We start from the raw sequence: 18,502 nt of genomic DNA, 5'->3' as shown, positions 1-18,502 counted from the left end.
TGGTATATAGGCCAGTGGCCAAGAACATAACAAACTGCCTGACTTCACAGCAAGATTTAAGCACAGGTAATGATAAAGACCATCACAATCTGACAACCTCAACACAGATAAAGTTTATCAAGATATATTGTTTGTTGCATAAACTTTATGCTAATCCTTTTCTTAGGATAAACATCTTGCTATGATGACTTACATCTTCTCCAGCAACTCCCTCTGCTTCCACATCCACCACAAGTAGGTAGCTGTTCACCTCCCTAAATAAACACAACACTTCGCAATTACTTGAACCTCCCATCAATAAATACAACACTTCACTGTTACTTCCTCCTCCCAATATAAATACAAAACTTTGCTATTACTTTTACCTCCCCAAATAAACACAACACTTCACTATTACTTTAACCTCCTTAAATAAACACAACACTTCACTATTACTTTAACCACCTTAAATAAACACAACACTTCACTATTACTTTTTAACCTCTCTTAATAAACACAACACTTCAATATTACATCCAACCTCCCTATATAAACACAACACTACACTATTACTTTAACCTCCCTCAATAAACACAACACTTCAGTATTCCATAGTTTCTATCATTTTCGCGCCCACACTGTCAAGGGGGTCTAAACGAGGCTTGTTAGGAACCACTTCAAAAGTTCTATGTTGGATAAAAAACATAATTCCTTGAATTATGAGATATAATCCCCACCCCACCCCTCCAAAAACACTTCATTCTGAACATGCTGAACTCCTGAGTTTAGTCATTTGAAGTTTATTTATTAGGTGTTGAAAATCATTTGCAGGATTTTTATAGGTCATATCTGCCATTCTACATTATGCACTGCACTGGAAGGACTAGTGAGTGAGTGAGTGAGTTGGGGTTAACGCTGCTTTTAACAGTATTCCAGTCATATCACGGCGTGTCAGCTTAATGTGGGAGGAAAGCCCCAAGTGATGCAGGTCCTAGAAGTTTACCACTTTGGTGAAACCCACGAGCACGGGTATGGTGCTGAGAAACCTAGAAATATAACCGGGGCGAACCGGGGTTTCGAACCCACAATCATAGGTTCCTGGCGTGTCCAAGGGACGTAACTCTGCACAGCGAATTGTGGCGCCTTAGACGACTGGACCACCCGTGCCCCCTCTGGAAGGACTAACCACTAGTGCCAGCACCCACAAAACTCTACCAGGTGTATTTAATGACAACTCCTAACAACATTTTAATAAAAATATGGTCAATGAAATAGGATTGATGTTTTTATTTTGTGTAGTTACTCTATAAAACAGAGATTTAAGTTGATTTTGTTGGATGAAAAACCTTGCAAGGCGATCAACTTCCCCACATCTCTAAACTTAAGGAATTAAGATTTTATTCAGACATCAAGCTTTTGAACTGGTCCCTAACAGTGACCTTGGTCAGTGCATCATCATCAACAATTCTGAAATCATGTTTCTAGTTCTGTCCAGGATTTCCAAGTTCCATGCCAAGTTTGAAGGGAGTGATGTAAACAGTGAACTGTACAAACACCACCACCCTCCATGGGACAGCATCACCATGGCATATCTAAGAATAATCTGACAAGAAGTTACTCACTGGAAATGGATTCCGAGGACATCACACGGGACAAACTCATACTCCCTGTACACCTACAACAGAGAGAATCAGTAAAGTATTGGAGGAATTACTGACCCACCCACAACACAGAGCATCCTTAAAGTATGGGAGTAATTACTGACCCACCCACAACACAGAGCATCCTTAAAGTATGGGAGTAATTTCTGACCAACCCACAACACAGAGCATCCTTAAAGTATGGGAGTAATTACTGACCCAGCCACATACAGAGCATCCTTAAAGTATGGGAGTAATTACTGACCCACCCACAACACAGAGCATCCTTAAAGTATGGGAGTAATTACTGACCAACCCACAACACAGAGCATCCTTAAAGTATGGGAGTAATTACTGACCCACCCACAACACAGAGTATCCTTAAAGTATGGGAGTAATTACTGACCAACCCACAACACAGAGCATCCTTAAAGTATGGGAGTAATTACTGACCCAGCCACAACACAGAGCATCCATAAAGTATGGGAGTAATTTCTGACCAACCCTCAACACAGAGCATCCATAAAGTAGGGGAGTAATTACTGACCCAGCCACAACACAGAGCATCCTTAAAGTATGGGAGTAATTACTGACCCAGCCACAACACAGAGCATCCTTAAAGTATGGGAGTAATTACTGACCAACCCACAACACAGAGCATCCTTAAAGTATGGGAGTAATTACTGACCCACCCACAACACAGAGCATCCTTAAAGTATGGGAGTAATTACTGACCCACCCACAACAGAGCATCCTTAAAGTATGGGAGTAATTACTGACCCACCCACAACACAGAGCATCCTTAAAGTATGGGAGTAATTACTGACCCACCCACAACACAGAGCATCCTTAAAGTATGGGAGTAATTACTAACCCAGCCACAACACAGAGCATCCTTAAAGTATGGGAGTAATTACTAACCCAGCCACAACACAGAGCATCCTTAAAGTATGGGAGTAATTTCTGACCAACCCACAACACAGAGCATCCATAAAGTATGGGAGTAATTACTGACCCAGCCACATACAGAGCATCCTTAAAGTATGGGAGTAATTACTGACCCAGCCACAACACAGAGCATCCTTAAAGTATGGGAGTAATTACTGACCCACTCACAACACAGAGCCACCTTAAAGTATGGGAGTAACTACTGACCCACCCACAACACAGAGCATCCATAAAGTATGGGAGTAATTACTGACCCACCCACATACAGAGCATCCATAAAGTATGGGAGTAATTACTGACCCACCCACATACAGAGCATCCATAAAGTATGGGAGTCAGTTGTTCTTCACATGACTGAACTTCAAACCCATGTGATGAGCACACTAACATTCCTACTCTCAGTGGCAAACAGTTACAAGAGGAAGACTTACTGGCATTTCCCAGCTGATGTCCAGAAAACTTGCATTCTGAAAATAGATAATTACACTTAAAAACATTAAAAAGATTGATTTGGTAAAATCAACGTACCAATGCAAACAAAGTCATTTTAAATGAAAATGAAAAACAAACTGTTAGGTATTGTAACTCGGGATCACATGGTACCCAAACTGTGGTAGGTGAGGGAACAGTATTTCAGTTACATCACAGTATGTCAGCCTAATGTTGGAGTATTTCAGGATCATATACAGGGATTATCCTGCAAATGTTTCCTATGAGAGAAAATCTCCCCTGGTCCAAAAGCAATGAAATATTTTGGCATGTGATGAGATTTTGCTAATTATCAGAGATTTTTTGCATTCAAACAGTGGAAACTGTATTTGATTTTCAGTATTTGTGACTCGAATTAGGTTGCAATTAATGATACTAGATTATGTACATTTATCCTCGCATTTCCTATTCTGGAACATGAATTATTCTACTTCAAATATTAAAAAATATGTGATTGTTACTGTATTGTCAAATGAAATCAAATACCAATTACATTATTATTTATGTATTTCTGTTCATGTCAACTTAAGGAGGTATTATGAGCAAGTTCAATTACAGACCGTTTAGCAGATATGTTCACCACGATCAGAGCTGTTTATTTCATTGGCATGCTAGAGATAACAATCTGCAGTTATCAAATTTCTTAGTCTTCGACAATGTGTGTTTAGATCATAATTTAATATATTCTAAGTGACGACCTGAAATAGCAACTCTTGTAAAAGGTGTAACAGTTTGTTGGTAAAAATATATCATTTACATTCAGGAATGAGATGAAACATGCTGCTTTTGTCAATTCCTCTGTCTATTACATACTGTAGTGTATAACGGTATCGAAAATCTTCCACCAGCGCTGTCAACAGGCAAAGTGAAAATCATCTAAAATATGATTGTTTGTGATCTGAAACTTATATATTATAATGGAGAAAAGAGTTGTAGGTATATCTATTTAGTTTTTTTTAGTTGTCATTCCAAAATCAAAATTTGCCTGTGTTTTGAATTTTCCACCCATGATTGTATTTTTCTCTTGAATTTTTCTCAGATTTAGGTGACAAAAGATGTTTCATAACTTTGGTGTTGTAGATCACTGTTTCAAATGTAATAAAATGTTTGTGTGCTTCCAAAGTCTTTATGTTGTAAAAACAAACACCCGTTTTGCAATCAGAGATCAACAATGTTGCACAATCCACCATTATCAGCTCATGCAAATCTCCATGCAGCGATATATTAATCGTTAAGCACAGTAAGAGTTTGCATGCAGTGTTGTGAGTATGCAACTTGCTGTTTCAATTGAAAACTTTTGACAATTGTAAATGCTATCGTGAAAGTTTAGATTTTTAGGTATGGTAGATAATATTATCCAAGCAATACAATATTTTCCATTTTTGAAGGAGAAGAGGAGAGAGCCAGTTGATGCAGTTGAACTATTAAAAGTGTAATAGTTTGATGTACGCGATTCTTAATCACGTTGAATGAATGTTGATGCGATATATAAGACAACATTATGATAAATATCAAAGAATCGCGGCCTAAGTCAATCCCTGTATATATCAAAGCCTGTCAGCTTAATGTGGCAAAAATGCTTGCGGTGACATCACTACAGCGAAATCGATTAGCATGGTGTTGTCTTACTGACAGAAGATCATAATCAGGCAATATTTGAGTTGAAGCAATGACCAGCATATCCTGGCAAAACAAAGGGACACAACTATGAACAGAAAACTGTGTCGCTGTAACCGATTGGGCAACCTGTGCCCTCAACACCTATTACATAAACTACATGAATGGATTAATGGAAAAGTTATCTATTCTTGTCTGAAAAGATTCCTGAATCAGGGTCAAATATTCCAACCTTCAGTAGAAGCCGGAAGGTCATGCCTTTCACTTCTTTCAAAAGTGACATCAGAATTTCTGTAAAACAGAAAAAAGCAACAAATTTGATTCAGAGATGAATGATGAAACTTACAGGTCAGTATTGGGCCAGGGTGACAACTTTATTGAAATCTACATGTCAGTATTGGGTCACAGTGACAACTTTATTGAAACCTAAATGTCACTATTGGGGTACAGTGACAACTTTATTGAAACCTACACGTCACTAATGGGCCACGGTGACAACTTTATTGAAATCTACATGTCACTATTGGGGCACAGTGACAACTTTATTAAAACCTACATGTCACTATTGGGGCACAGTGACAACTTTATTAAAACCTACATGTCACTATTGGGGCACAGTGACAACTTTATTAAAACCTACATGTCACTATTGGGGCACAGTGACAACTTTATTAAAACCTACATGTCACTATTGGGGCACAGTGACAACTTTATTAAAACCTACATGTCAGTATATGGGCGAGGTGACAGCTTTATTGAAACCTACAAATGTCTGTCCTGACCAGCTGAGATGCACATGAGTACACCTGCAACATACCTGCAAGTATTTCGTTTCCCAGGATGGATCTGTGAGGGTCATACCACATCTGTCAATAACAAAACCACATGTCAGACATATTCTGTAGACAGTAGGTGATATGTAATCTTTTTGCATGCAACAGGATGTTTTAGGGTGCCATACAATTTGTAAGAGTTCAGTGACATCCAGATCAGCCTATTATAGTCTGTATCACCTGGTATCATTTGTTACTATTTGCACAATATTTCAGTCATGCTTCGTAGATCCAAACCAAGGCATCTGTGGATGTCAAGTCCTCACAGTGACATGCACCCTGTCCAAAGTAGTTTTAATATATTGTTATTTCAACTGTAAATTATGATCGGCTAACAAGACAGCGCTTATTTTAATAACACTCCCTACATAGAAATCAGGTAACAAAGATAGTCAAGGTGTATACATAATATTTACACAAAAAATACCTTGGTGGTCAGGTATAACGCATGATCAGCTGTGTCTGGTCTTGACAGTCATAATGATGGGATTACACATAATATATGAAGCACTACATAATATATCATATGTAAGGGTTTGGTGTATTATTTAAGTTTAAATCAACCAGAATTAGCGATGAAAGTATGGGCAGACAGAAGAATTTCTTGATAGGCCTTAACATCTGTAAAGCACTGTATGAATATCATATCCTTTTATGTAATATAATAAATTGCTTCTAAATTGATCGTAATTGCAACAAACAAAGAAGTAGCATAGTAGTGACCACATGGACATCCTGGGCTGTCAGTTATGACTCTGTCAAATCTATGTCCGTGTAGGTCCCTGTCTCTGTGCCATATACCATACTCCCAGGTGTTCTCACAACGTAATGGAACAATCATGCCATCTGAATAGTGACAGCGTCGTCAGTGCAACAGAAACACCTCCATGGCGTTGTGCTCAACAGTGGGTGTGTGGCTTTGGGGTCTCAGTCCCTAGTTATCTGGCTATCAAATTTAACCAGTTTTAAATCTGAAGTTTTTCCTAATCAAATGTGGTCACAAGTTTTAATTGTTTTAAGTCCATTGATATTTGTTGAAAATATCATTCAGAAAGTATTCTCAGGCAACTTTGATGGTGTAAATGTAAATCCAGTAATAAGCCAGCCAGGCTAATCTGTTTAAAAAACACATTACTCCAAATTCCCTTGTCAACTACAACACATGCATCTATAGTTTAAAAAAGTCACAGACTGACACTGAGTTACCATTTCACCATGCCGCTTTCTACCTATCAAACATAACGCCTGCAAAAGTAGCTTTGATAATTGGTAATCTTTAACATGGCGTCGCAAAACTTTCCAGATGCAGTTAAGGCTATCGTTAGCTACTTGCAGGAATATCATGGCACAGAACCTTCCCTATTTACAGTATATATACATGCTACACTGTAAGTATTATGACATTTATCAGATGATGGCCTCCAGGTTATAACAATCAGAGACATTTCACTTGTCTGGGGGACATGTATCATCAAAGGTTAGGCTATAACTCTAGGTTTGATGTGGTGATTGTCTCACATGGGATGTAATATACGCATGGCCACTAGGATCTCAATACAGTGTACTGTTAACCTTACAGAACATGGTTATGATGAGCAGCCATCGTGTAGGGCATCTCTGCATCTGGTTAAGGAGTTCCTTAGATGTTTTCACAACATTGTCAGAACGGCCAAAGTGCAGATGATGGCACCTAAAGAAACTGACAATCATTATCAACTACACAAAATTTCAGTATACCTTCTGTCACATTCTAAACAAAGTTTATTTTATTTTCAATTTTAAGAAAATTAATTGTAATTGTTTTTTCTTGTGTTTAATAATCATGAGATTCACAACTTTCATGTTGATTGTAAAAAATCTACAATGTGCAGTAGCAAATGGCCTAGTTAAGCTTCCATTTGTAGGATCTTGGCTTCCAAACTGGTGATTCAGTTCACAACATGTCGATACCTCAGTGGTTTTAAATGCAATAATATAAAGAAAATCTACTGTCATTATTCTCCCTAAAACACAAACAGTTGATAATAATAATAATCCACTTGTCATGCGCTAATCCATCTACTAAGTAGTTGCACACAGCGCAACATGAGAGTTTATTTACAGTACATTATTTTGAAGAGATTTGTTTTGAGATTTGATTTGAAGGGTTGGAAAGAAGAAGATAGGTTACCATGCAAGTGTTTGGTGATGTTGAATATTGTGTGGCAGGAATAAAACATTGTTATTGTATTAAGCCTCTTTACCACATAAAGTTCTTAAAATCATCAAGCACTCTCACAAACGGTATCTACACATTGCAAGTTTTCATGGTCACACAGTCAGTGGTTAGTCAGTCGCACAGTGACAATAGTCGATCTAGTTCCCATTGAAACTAGTGGCGTAATTTCCATATGAACAAAATGACAATTGACTACTGATAACATTTCACCTTTGTCACTGATCACTGATAACTTTTTGTATCAGGATTACAAAATGCAGTCAGATATCCCACACAGCAACAGAATGTAGCAAGGTAAAATTTCTAACACATTTCGGCCAAATCCAACTGTTAACTCCAGAAGGCAAAAACCGTAGAGGTCTACAGGCAAAGGTATGGGAACTGATATCATGACTATCTTCGCTAAATTTCTTCACAATTTATATCTCCAAAATTGCCTTCACTTGTGAAAGGCCTCAGTTATGGTCCTTTTAAACACCAATATTCGGTCTTACACTGTTATTTTGATAATGATAACAATTACAGCCAAGCAATTTTTCAAGGTCCCTGATCGTTAATTCCAATTCCATCGAAACCAGACAAGGATGATAAGGTAAAGACAAGTAAATCATTAGCGTATAAACACTAACCTGCAACAACTGCTTGTCACGGCAGATGTGATGTACGATACCATCAAGTTTCTTTTTGACCAGACCCGCTCTGATGAACAAGCGTCCTTTCCCCTCGACTGTCTTGACCTGTAACAAACAAACCAGCATTCTACAACGTGAGCAAAACATTAAAACAATATGTACCTGAAACTATTCCACACAGTTATGAATTACATAATTACCTGGTACACTGTTGCTACTCTAGCACTATTACTTCATGGTAGGTCACAGACTTAAAACACTTCAAGTCCATGGGCATCTTTCAGGTTCGGAAGACATAATTCCAAGACAGCACCATTTTGAAACAGACAGTCCTATGGAATATCTTTGTTTGTTTGTTGTTTAACGCCACAGTCAGCAATATTCCAGCTATATGACGGCGGTCTGTAAATAATCGAGTCTGGACCAGACAATCCAGTGATTGATATCATGAGCATCGATCCAGGCAATTGGGATCGATGACAAGCATAGTTGCCTTTTACGTCAAGCATGGGTTGCTGAAGACCTATTCTACCCCGGATCTTCACAGGAACCTTTGGCCTATCTACATGAAGTTCAAGTTATAAGCACTTCCAGTTTAATGAATCACTTCTGGTTGCTGTTCAACTGAAAATGTGTTTCAGTGTATGAATGTCCTTTGCATTTGACATGACCTAGAAGAAAGTGCTTATGTTTTATTAATCAATCAAAAATGTTTTGTATTATGACTTAAAATCAAATATTTCATGACAATGTGGTTTCTGGTGACCTTAACTTTCATCAGAGGTGACCAAGAATCTTATCGAAATAAGTCCTTACTCAAGAGATCATATATTTAAATTTTGAAAAATTCCAATCATAAATGACTTAAATGACTTCCAGACACATGTTTACATAGCTTGTTGATTCTGATCAACTGGGGAATAGTGTACAGGTTCCAATGTTTACTGTTTGCATGGGTAAAATAGCATTATATTTACCAGCTTATAGATGACAACACCTGATCAGATGTGCAAATGAAACATGAAAAGTTAACCTGAATATGCAATCATCAATTACATGATACATCTGTCCCAAACTTCAGTCCTGAAGCCCCGGTGCAGGAAGTCTGGATTAGGCTGATTAAACTTGATGAAAAATCATGAATGTGGGAAACTGGGATGCAAATATTTTGAACATCCGAGGTTGAGACTGATCCCACTCTTTGTAAAATCAAAAACAAGGAAGAAGCCAGGCGCCTTGTTATGAGATATTTACCTTCTGGCAGTTGCGGACGTAGTCGATCACTTGTTCAAGTACTGGGTTGGCGCTGGAAGGAACACACAAGCAGCTTCATATGAAGTCATAAAAATATATCTCATTACTAATAAGAATCTCATTACTTCATCTAAGTAAAATCTAAATATGTTTTACATTTGTATACTTATCCTGCATTACTTCTTAATGCATTCACTGCTTTCTTTTCACAGAAAAATGAAGCTGTGTGATGTCCAGCTGAAGGAAAAGTTGTTCAAACCAGTAGTGAGGGTGACCCCCTCAAACAGAGCCCATGTGACTACGGAAATGATGACATTACAATTTTCACATTACCACTTGAATCTTAACAAATGAAGACATCTTGGGCAGGCAACTCTGAGACAGGCGAGCATTTAGACATAGTAATGCAGAATAAGTATACAAATGTAAAAAATATTTAGATTTTACAAAAATGTTTAACTTATTCTGAATTACTCCAATATGCATCTGTCCAGAGAAAGGATGAAAATATGAAGACGTCCAGCTAAAATGTAGCAATAGAAAATAACATGCTCTAGAGTCTAAAAACTGATTTCCCGAGCCAATGCTGGCAGCATTGAGACACTCCTATCGGGTGTGCAAACACTGCGCTAGTCAGGTAAAGCCGGCTCTGGACAGCTGGAGATGTTCTTGGTGTCCAGGATTGCTGACCTGCTGGACGATGACCAGAGGGCCCAAACTGTGTACATCTTCAACGTCTTCCAAGGCCACGTCCCTCAGGTAGCTTGCAAAGACCATGTCAGATCTCAAAAAGCATCCATGATGGCTCTTATGGAGAAAGAGCCATCGTAGAGGCGACCCTCAGGATCTCATGAGGATCGTTGTCTATAGGAGGATCAACATCACCAGCTTCATATGCCCGAAGAATGATGGCGCATAACCATAAGGATATGGTATTGCAACTGACTTCAGCCGTGGATGTCTTGGAGACAAGACTGAAAAGTCGTTTAATAGCACCATATAGAGTCTTAGAGCGACGCATTAAAACTCTCAGTGCACGCATCGGGTCCCGGGCACAGAAGGAGTTCCTCCTCATCTTCAACGCCAACAATCAAGGAGAGAGGAGGGATGATGAAGGACCTGTCAGGCTGTCCTGGGAGTTGATTCTTGGCAATGAAGTCCCAGCACAGTCAACTGCTCCCTGAGCCATTCCCTCAAACCGGACATGGGTAATGTCGAGTGAGTGTAGCTCGCTGACCCTTGCCACTGTAACCAACACCAAGAGGAAGATCGTCTTCTTGGTGAGGTTATAGAAGGAAGCTGCATGGAGAGGCTCGAATGGAGGTCAACGGAGAAACCAAAGTACCACATTCAGATTCCATGCTGGTGGAAGAAACTTGGTTTTGGAACCTTTTTTTTTCATATTCTCCGGAACTGCCAACACCGAGTTAATGGCCACCAGGTAGGTCATGATGGTGCTGCCCTTAAAGTGTCGCTTACTTCTCAGATACAACAGGAATTCAGACAAGAATTGAGGGGATGCTGCAGTGGGTTCTTGATGATTTTCCTTCAAAAAGATTCAAAAGTACGCCACTTATCATCATAAAGGCCCTGGGTCGAGGGTCTATGTGCCATGGCGATAAATGGCTTTCACTGCCGTCGTCGAATAACCGTAGCCCCCAAAGCCCTTTTGTAATGCACTAAGCATGCAGATGAAATCTGCTTGGCGTTGGGTGCATGGACTAGGAAGTTCGGCCACCCTGGTAGTTCTAGTGGATTGTTTTCTTGGTCAAAAATATGTTAAAGTTGGCCACCAGAAGTTGATGTTGCTCTCTGGGGAAGACCCATGGCGGGGGAGTTTGGGTCAGAGAAAACCTGATGACGAGGAGAGGCGATACCCGTAGTGCAAGATGTTTGTGATGTATGGGTCTACCAAGATAGTCCAATTCTGCCAGAAGGGATCTAATTTCCTACCTACAGGCGTGTCGACAACTTGGACAGCAAGGGATGGGAGGACCCAGTCGTTGTTGTCCCTTCCTTGGAACTTGCTACAGCCGGATTGATAAGAGCCTTGGGACTTCCCTCTTCCACATCCTTTCCCTCGAAAAGAAGACTGGTCTGGAGCCTGGTAGTGAATATATCCTTTGATCTAGAGGAATGAAGGTGGGCTGTGACCATATCGTGTCATTCTTGTCAACTCCTGCACCTAGCGAAGGAACCACTGCAGCAAGTCACTTCTGACAAAAGCTCCGATGTGTGCCCCTCTCAGGTGACGTCTCATAATGAGGCACAAACAGTTCCTCTGATGAGTCGGAGTGGTAACCCTGGGAATGACAGACGAAAGAGTGGCTCCTGGAACGTCTCTTGGATCCGGAGGACTTAGAAGTACACCTGGAGAAGGCTCCGGGTGAAGCTGAGCCATGGGAAGATCGAGCCCTACAAGATTGGTGTAGGTACAGGAGGCACTGGTAGAACAGGAGGCACTGGAGTCGTGGGAGGCGCCGGTGGAGCAGGAGGTGCCTGAGATGCGTAAGGAGCAAGAGGCGCTGGCTCATACTAAGGCCGTCGCCAAAAAAACAAGTGAAGCCAAAAAAAGGTGAAGGCAGGTGGAGCAGGAAGACCATAACCCTGTTGTGCAGCAGGCCCATTGGTGGGAGGCCCGGAGACACAGGCATTGGTGGGAGGCCCGGAGACGCAGACATTGGTTGGAGGCCCGGAGACGCAGACATTGGTGGGAGGCCCGGAGACGCAGACATTGGTGGGAGGCCCGGAGATGCAGACATTGGTTGGAGGCCCGGAGACCCAGACATTGGTGGGAGGCCCGGAGACGCAGACATTGGTGGGAGGCCCGGAGATGCAGACATTGGTGGGAGGCCCGGAGACACAGGCATTGGTGGGAGGCCCAGAGACACAGGCATTGGTGGGAGGCCCGGAGACACAGGAGGAGGTGGGAGGCTCGGAGACACAGGAGGAGGTGGGAGGCCCGGAGACACAGGCATTGGTGGGAGGCTCGGAGACACAGGAGGAGGTGGGAGGCTCGGAGACACAGGAGGAGGTGGGAGGCCCGGAGACACAGGAGGAGGTGGGAGGCCCGGAGACACAGGCATTGGTGGGAGGCCCAGAGACACAGGCATTGGTGGGAGGCCCGGAGACACAGACATTGGTGGGAGGCCCAGAGATGCAGACATTGGTGGGAGGCCCAGAGACACAGGCATTGGTGGGAGGCCCGGAGACGCAGACATTGGTGGGAGGCCCGGAGACACAGGCATTTGTGGGAGGCCCAGAGACACAGGCATTGGTGAGAGGCCCGGAGACACAGGCATTGGTGGGAGGCCCAGAGACACAGGCATTGGTGGGAGGCCCGGAGACACAGGCATTGGTGGGAGGCCCGGAGACGCAGACATTGGTGGGAGGCCCGGAGACACAGGCATTTGTGGGAGGCCCAGAGACACAGGCATTGGTGAGAGGCCCGGAGACACAGGCATTGGTGGGAGGCCCAGAGACACAGGCATTGGTGGGAGGCCCGGAGACACAGGCATTGGTGGGAGGCCCGGAGACGCAGACATTGGTGGGAGGCCCGGAGACACAGGCATTGGGGGGAGGCCCGGAGACGCAGACATTGGTGGGAGGCCCGCAGACACAGGCATTGGTGGGAGGCCCGGAGACACAGGCATTGGTGGGAGGCCTAGAGACACAGGCATTGGTGAGAGGCCCGGAGACACAGGCATTGGTGGGAGGCCCAGAGATGCAGACATTGGTGGGAGGCCCAGAGACACAGGCATTGGTGGGAGGCCCGGAGACGCAGACATTGGTGGGAGGCCCGGAGACACAGGCATTTGTGGGAGGCCCAGAGACACAGGCATTGGTGAGAGGCCGGGAGACACAGGCATTGGTGGGAGGCCCAGAGACACAGGCATTGGTGGGAGGCCCGGAGACACAGGCATTGGTGGGAGGCCCGGAGACGCAGACATTGGTGGGAGGCCCGGAGACACAGGCATTGGGGGGAGGCCCGGAGACGCAGACATTGGTGGGAGGCCCGCAGACACAGGCATTGGTGGGAGGCCCGGAGACACAGGCATTGGTGGGAGGCCCGGAGACACAGGCATTGGTTGGAGGCCCAGAGACACAGGCATTGGTGGGAGGCCCGGAGACACAGGCATTGGTGGGAGGCCTAGAGACGCAGACATTGGTGGGAGGCCCGGAGACACAGACATTGGTGGGAGGCCCGGAGACACATGAGGAGGTGCTGATGCTCAAAATTGGTGCAGTCAGAGGTGCCTGGGATGGCGGAGAAAGCAGCACAGTATCAGGTGCCCATCCCGATGTAGACAGCTGGGGCGTAACAACAGGGGTCTCTGGAGTCTCTTGTAGAATGGATTCCTGAGAGACTGACATCCTCCTTGTGTGTCCTAGGGTTTCCTGTGCAAGGCGCTTCCTGGATGCCTGGAGACTTTGCAAAGCTTGAGAGGGAAGAGGGGAAAAACAAAAGTAACACTTCTGTCCTGTCTAACAGATACCAGTGCAATCAAGACACCATGGACACCATGTCCTAAACTGACTTTTTTCCATGGCAACGGACACAATAGGCAAGCACAAATCTGCAATTTAAGTACACAAATATAACAGATAATGATACAATTATGCTAAATAACTGTATAAAGCAGAGGACAGGCTTCAGGTAACGCAATATACATGATTACCAAGCCATAAACAAGAATAAAAAACGTGTGCTCTGATGTATGAGACCACGCAAAATATTATAAATAGTGAGAATTACAGTGACTACAAGTCACCCTCACGTGCAAAATATTAATGCTATAGTAAATATAAATGGTAGACCTTGAAAACACTACTCGGATAATAAGAGATAATCATATATATTTCATAAACAATGAAAAACCACCAGGTTACATAAATTGACTGAACAAATTTACTGAATACAACTTGTAAGTCTGGTGACAAGTAGTAATGTGAAGATACGTGACATCATCACTTCCATGGTCACATGGGCACGGTGCGATGGGGTCTTCCTCACAACTGTATGGAAATTTTGTTTCTTCAGGTGAACCTCACACAGCTTCGTTTTTCTGTCAAACGAAAGCAGTAAATACACTAAGGAATGATGCATGATAAGTAAAAAAAATTATGTTTAGGAAATCTGTTATGTTTTGTGGTCATTGCTTAACTCAATTGCTCAAATTATTGGCAGTCATTTTAACGAATTGGGAAGTGCTGTGCTAGTTACCAGTGAGATATTCTGCTGATCCATGTCCAAAAGTCACACCGACTGAACCATCCGCTGTTATCTGGAACAACAATAACACAGATACAATGACTAGGATACAATGACTAGGATACAATGACTAGGATACAATGAATCAATGCCTATAAAATCAACCAGTATTTCAGCAGCTCACGATATAAATTGAGAGGTTTTCAAAAAGACTGATGACTAAAATATCAATGCTGACTGATATACCTATATATACATATATACATACATATGTGTTTTGGGAAGGTATATATCCTGTATTAGAAATAAACATTGTATATAGAGAGCCTCTTTATCATATTAATGTGATTGTCATTTTTTAATTCTGTCGTCAAAAACCTATTATCATCCTTCACAAACATAACCCAATTAAAATTTGCAAATTTACCTGGAATGTGCACATTAATATATATTATGTGAGAAGGTAAGTGATGTGTCAGTCAGACAATGACAACAGTCAATATATTTCCATCTGCAACCTGTTTCTGAGACCGTGGCATAACAACATAAAGGCAAAATAACAATTACCATGGTTACCACACATATTGTTTCTACCCTTTCGTGGTAATTCATCGGTCCTCTTGCTTGAGTAACTGCCCTTTATGAAAGGGAAGCTACTCTAACCCTAACGTAATGTTTGTCTAGAGTCTGCCTGGCCTTTGATAACGTTAGAGTGCAGAGTCAGAAGTACACACATATCTCCACATCTGAGCTGCAGGCAAGGCAGACTGACACACATATCTCCACATCAAGGCAGACTGACACACATATCTCAACATCAGAGCTGCAGGCAAGGCAGACTGACTGACACACATATCTCCACATCAAGGCAGACTGACACACATACCTCCACATCAAGGCAGACTGACACACATATCTCCACATCAAGGCAGACTGACACACATACCTCCACATCAAGGCAGACTGACACACATATCTCCACATCAAGGCAGACTGACACACATATCTCCACATCAAGGCAGACTGACACACATACCTCCACATCAAGGCAGACTGACACACATACCTCCACATCAGGACAGACTGACACACATACCTCCACATCAGAGTGACACACATACCTCCACATCAGGACAGACTGACACACATACCTCCACATCAGAGTGACACACATACCTCCACATCAGAGTGACACACATATCTCCACATCAGGACAGACTGACACACATATCTCCACATCAAGGCAGACCGACACACATACCTCCACATCAAGGCAGACCGACACACATACCTCCACATCAAGGCAGACCGACACACATATCTCCACATCAAGGCAGACTGACACACATACCTCCACATCAGGACAGACTGACACACATACCTCCACATCAGAGTGACACACATACCTCCACATCAGAGTGACACACATATCTCCACATCAGGACAGACTGACACACATATCTCCACATCAAGGCAGACTGACACACATATCTCCACATCAAGGCAGACTGACACACATACCTCCACATCAGGACAGACTGACACACATACCTCCACATCAAGGCAGACTGACACACATATCTCCACATCAAGGCAGACTGACACACATATCTCCACATCAGGACAGACTGACACACATATCTCCACATCAAGGCAGACTGACACACATATCTCAACATCAAGGCAGACGGACACAGATATCTCCACATCAAGGCAGACTGACACACAAACCTCCACATCAAGGCAGACTGACACACATATCTCCACATCAAGGCAGACTGACACACATATCTCCACATCAGGACAGACTGACACACATACCTCCACATCAAGGCAGACCGACACACATATCTCCACATCAAGGCAGACCGACACACATACCTCCACATCAAGGCAGACCGACACACATACCTCCACATCAAGGCAGACTGACACACATATCTCCACATCAAGGCAGACTGACACACATATCTCCACATCAAGGCAGACTGACACACATACCTCCACATCAAGGCAGACCGACACACATACCTCCACATCAAGGCAGAGTGACACACATATCTCCACATCAAGGCAGACCGACACACATATCTCCACATCAAGGCAGACCGACACACATACCTCCACATCAAGGCAGACTGACACACATATCTCCACATCAAGGCAGACTGACACACATATCTCCACATCAAGGCAGACTGACACACATATCTCAACATCAAGGCAGACTGACACACATATCTCCACATCAAGGCAGACTGACACACATACCTCCACATCAAGGCAGACTGACACACATATCTCAACATCAAGGCAGACTGACACACATATCTCCACATCAAGGCAGACTGACACACATACCTCCACATCAGACTGACACACATATATCCACATCAGACTGACACACATACCTCCACATCAAGGCAGACTGACACACTTATCTCCACATTAAGGCAGACTGACACACATATCTCCACATCAAGGCAGACTGACACACATATCTCCACATCAAGGCAGACTGACACACATATCTCCACATCAGACTGACACACATACCTCCACATCAGGACACAGCTCAAGGCTCTGGGCATATGGGCTTATGTTTGTCGAGTCACATGGAGTACAGATGTCAAGATATTGAATTCCTACAAACATACTTTATACAACAGTGCAGCATGTTTCTCAACATTTTCACGAACACCTTAGCAGTATCATGAGTATGTTTCTGAGCCCTAAGTAGAAAGTCCTGTCTGTGCAAACTGCTAACATCATGCATTGAGAATATATGCAAATCAAGAAACACATGTGCATCACCATATAAGAACTACAATTAAACTTTTGCATGGTTTCATTTACTAACTCATTAATCCACATCGAAAAATATCTTCCAGTGCTCGACAAAATGTCACCAGTTTGATATTTGAATCCCTGATGATGCTCTGCTCATTGTGAAGATCCAGCAGGGATCCTGAAATGGAGAAGAATATTTTTGATCAGCATATTCTTGAAATTATCCTAAAGGTTTTGGTGATGTTTCCATGGTTGCATACTTCATAAGAATTTAGAAGGTAGACCTTTGCTTTTACAGATAAACAGTTTAGTTTGCTACATCCTGAATATTGTGCAGCATTCACAATTCAGGGGATCCCCTGGTTCTTGAGATTTCTCTTGGATGGGGTCGGGTGGTCAGGCTCGCTGTCTTGGTTGATGCATGTCATCGTATCCCAAATGCGTTGACTGATGCTTATCAACGCCATCATATAGCTGGAATATGGACACTTATAAATACTCATTACATCAATCAGTACAGAGTAACCTATCAGTCAGTGATCATTCACTGTAACACCACAAAGTCAAGCATTATGTACAAGCAAAAAGGTCGTCCTATGCCTGGCATGATGCACCACACAACATTAACTGTGTTCTCTGCTGTCCAACTACTTTATGCTGAATGGGAGCTATTGAAAAAAAAAAATTAAAGTACAAAGTACATATTTACACACACAGACAAGTCATATGTGATTTCATTGTTATCTAAAAAGCAACAAACAACTGCCCTGATCCCACAATCAGTGTGTATGCATTTTGAAATCCCAGCTAGAGGACAAGCTATAGCTGTGACGTCATAGTGTAAAGACGTCCGACGTTTTATTGTTTATTGTTTTATTGTTTAACACCAG

General features: G+C 42.6%; 1 protein-coding gene across 1 annotated transcript in view; it reads right to left on the bottom strand.

Moving 5' to 3' along the window:
* LOC139468447 (uncharacterized) overlaps positions 1-18,502 on the bottom strand; it is a 31,548-nt gene that overhangs the window by 11,983 nt on the left and 1,063 nt on the right. Inside the window, exons 2-10 of the mRNA XM_071250412.1 lie at positions 17,683-17,790; positions 14,835-14,895; positions 9,611-9,662; positions 8,354-8,461; positions 5,491-5,539; positions 4,906-4,964; positions 2,999-3,034; positions 1,602-1,654; positions 194-254 (exon numbers count right to left, since the gene is read on the bottom strand). Of these exons, the coding sequence (XP_071106513.1) occupies positions 194-254; positions 1,602-1,654; positions 2,999-3,034; positions 4,906-4,964; positions 5,491-5,539; positions 8,354-8,461; positions 9,611-9,662; positions 14,835-14,895; positions 17,683-17,790 (587 nt within the window). The remainder of the gene's footprint in view (positions 1-193; positions 255-1,601; positions 1,655-2,998; positions 3,035-4,905; positions 4,965-5,490; positions 5,540-8,353; positions 8,462-9,610; positions 9,663-14,834; positions 14,896-17,682; positions 17,791-18,502) is intronic.

The sequence above is a fragment of the Haliotis cracherodii genome, unplaced genomic scaffold, assembly GCF_022045235.1.
Source record: "Haliotis cracherodii isolate W230 unplaced genomic scaffold, xgHalCrac1.p SCAF_2, whole genome shotgun sequence".
NCBI lineage: Eukaryota > Metazoa > Mollusca > Gastropoda > Lepetellida > Haliotidae > Haliotis > Haliotis cracherodii.
Note: the sequence above shows the minus strand (reverse complement) of the source record. Positions and strands in the feature narration are given on the sequence as shown.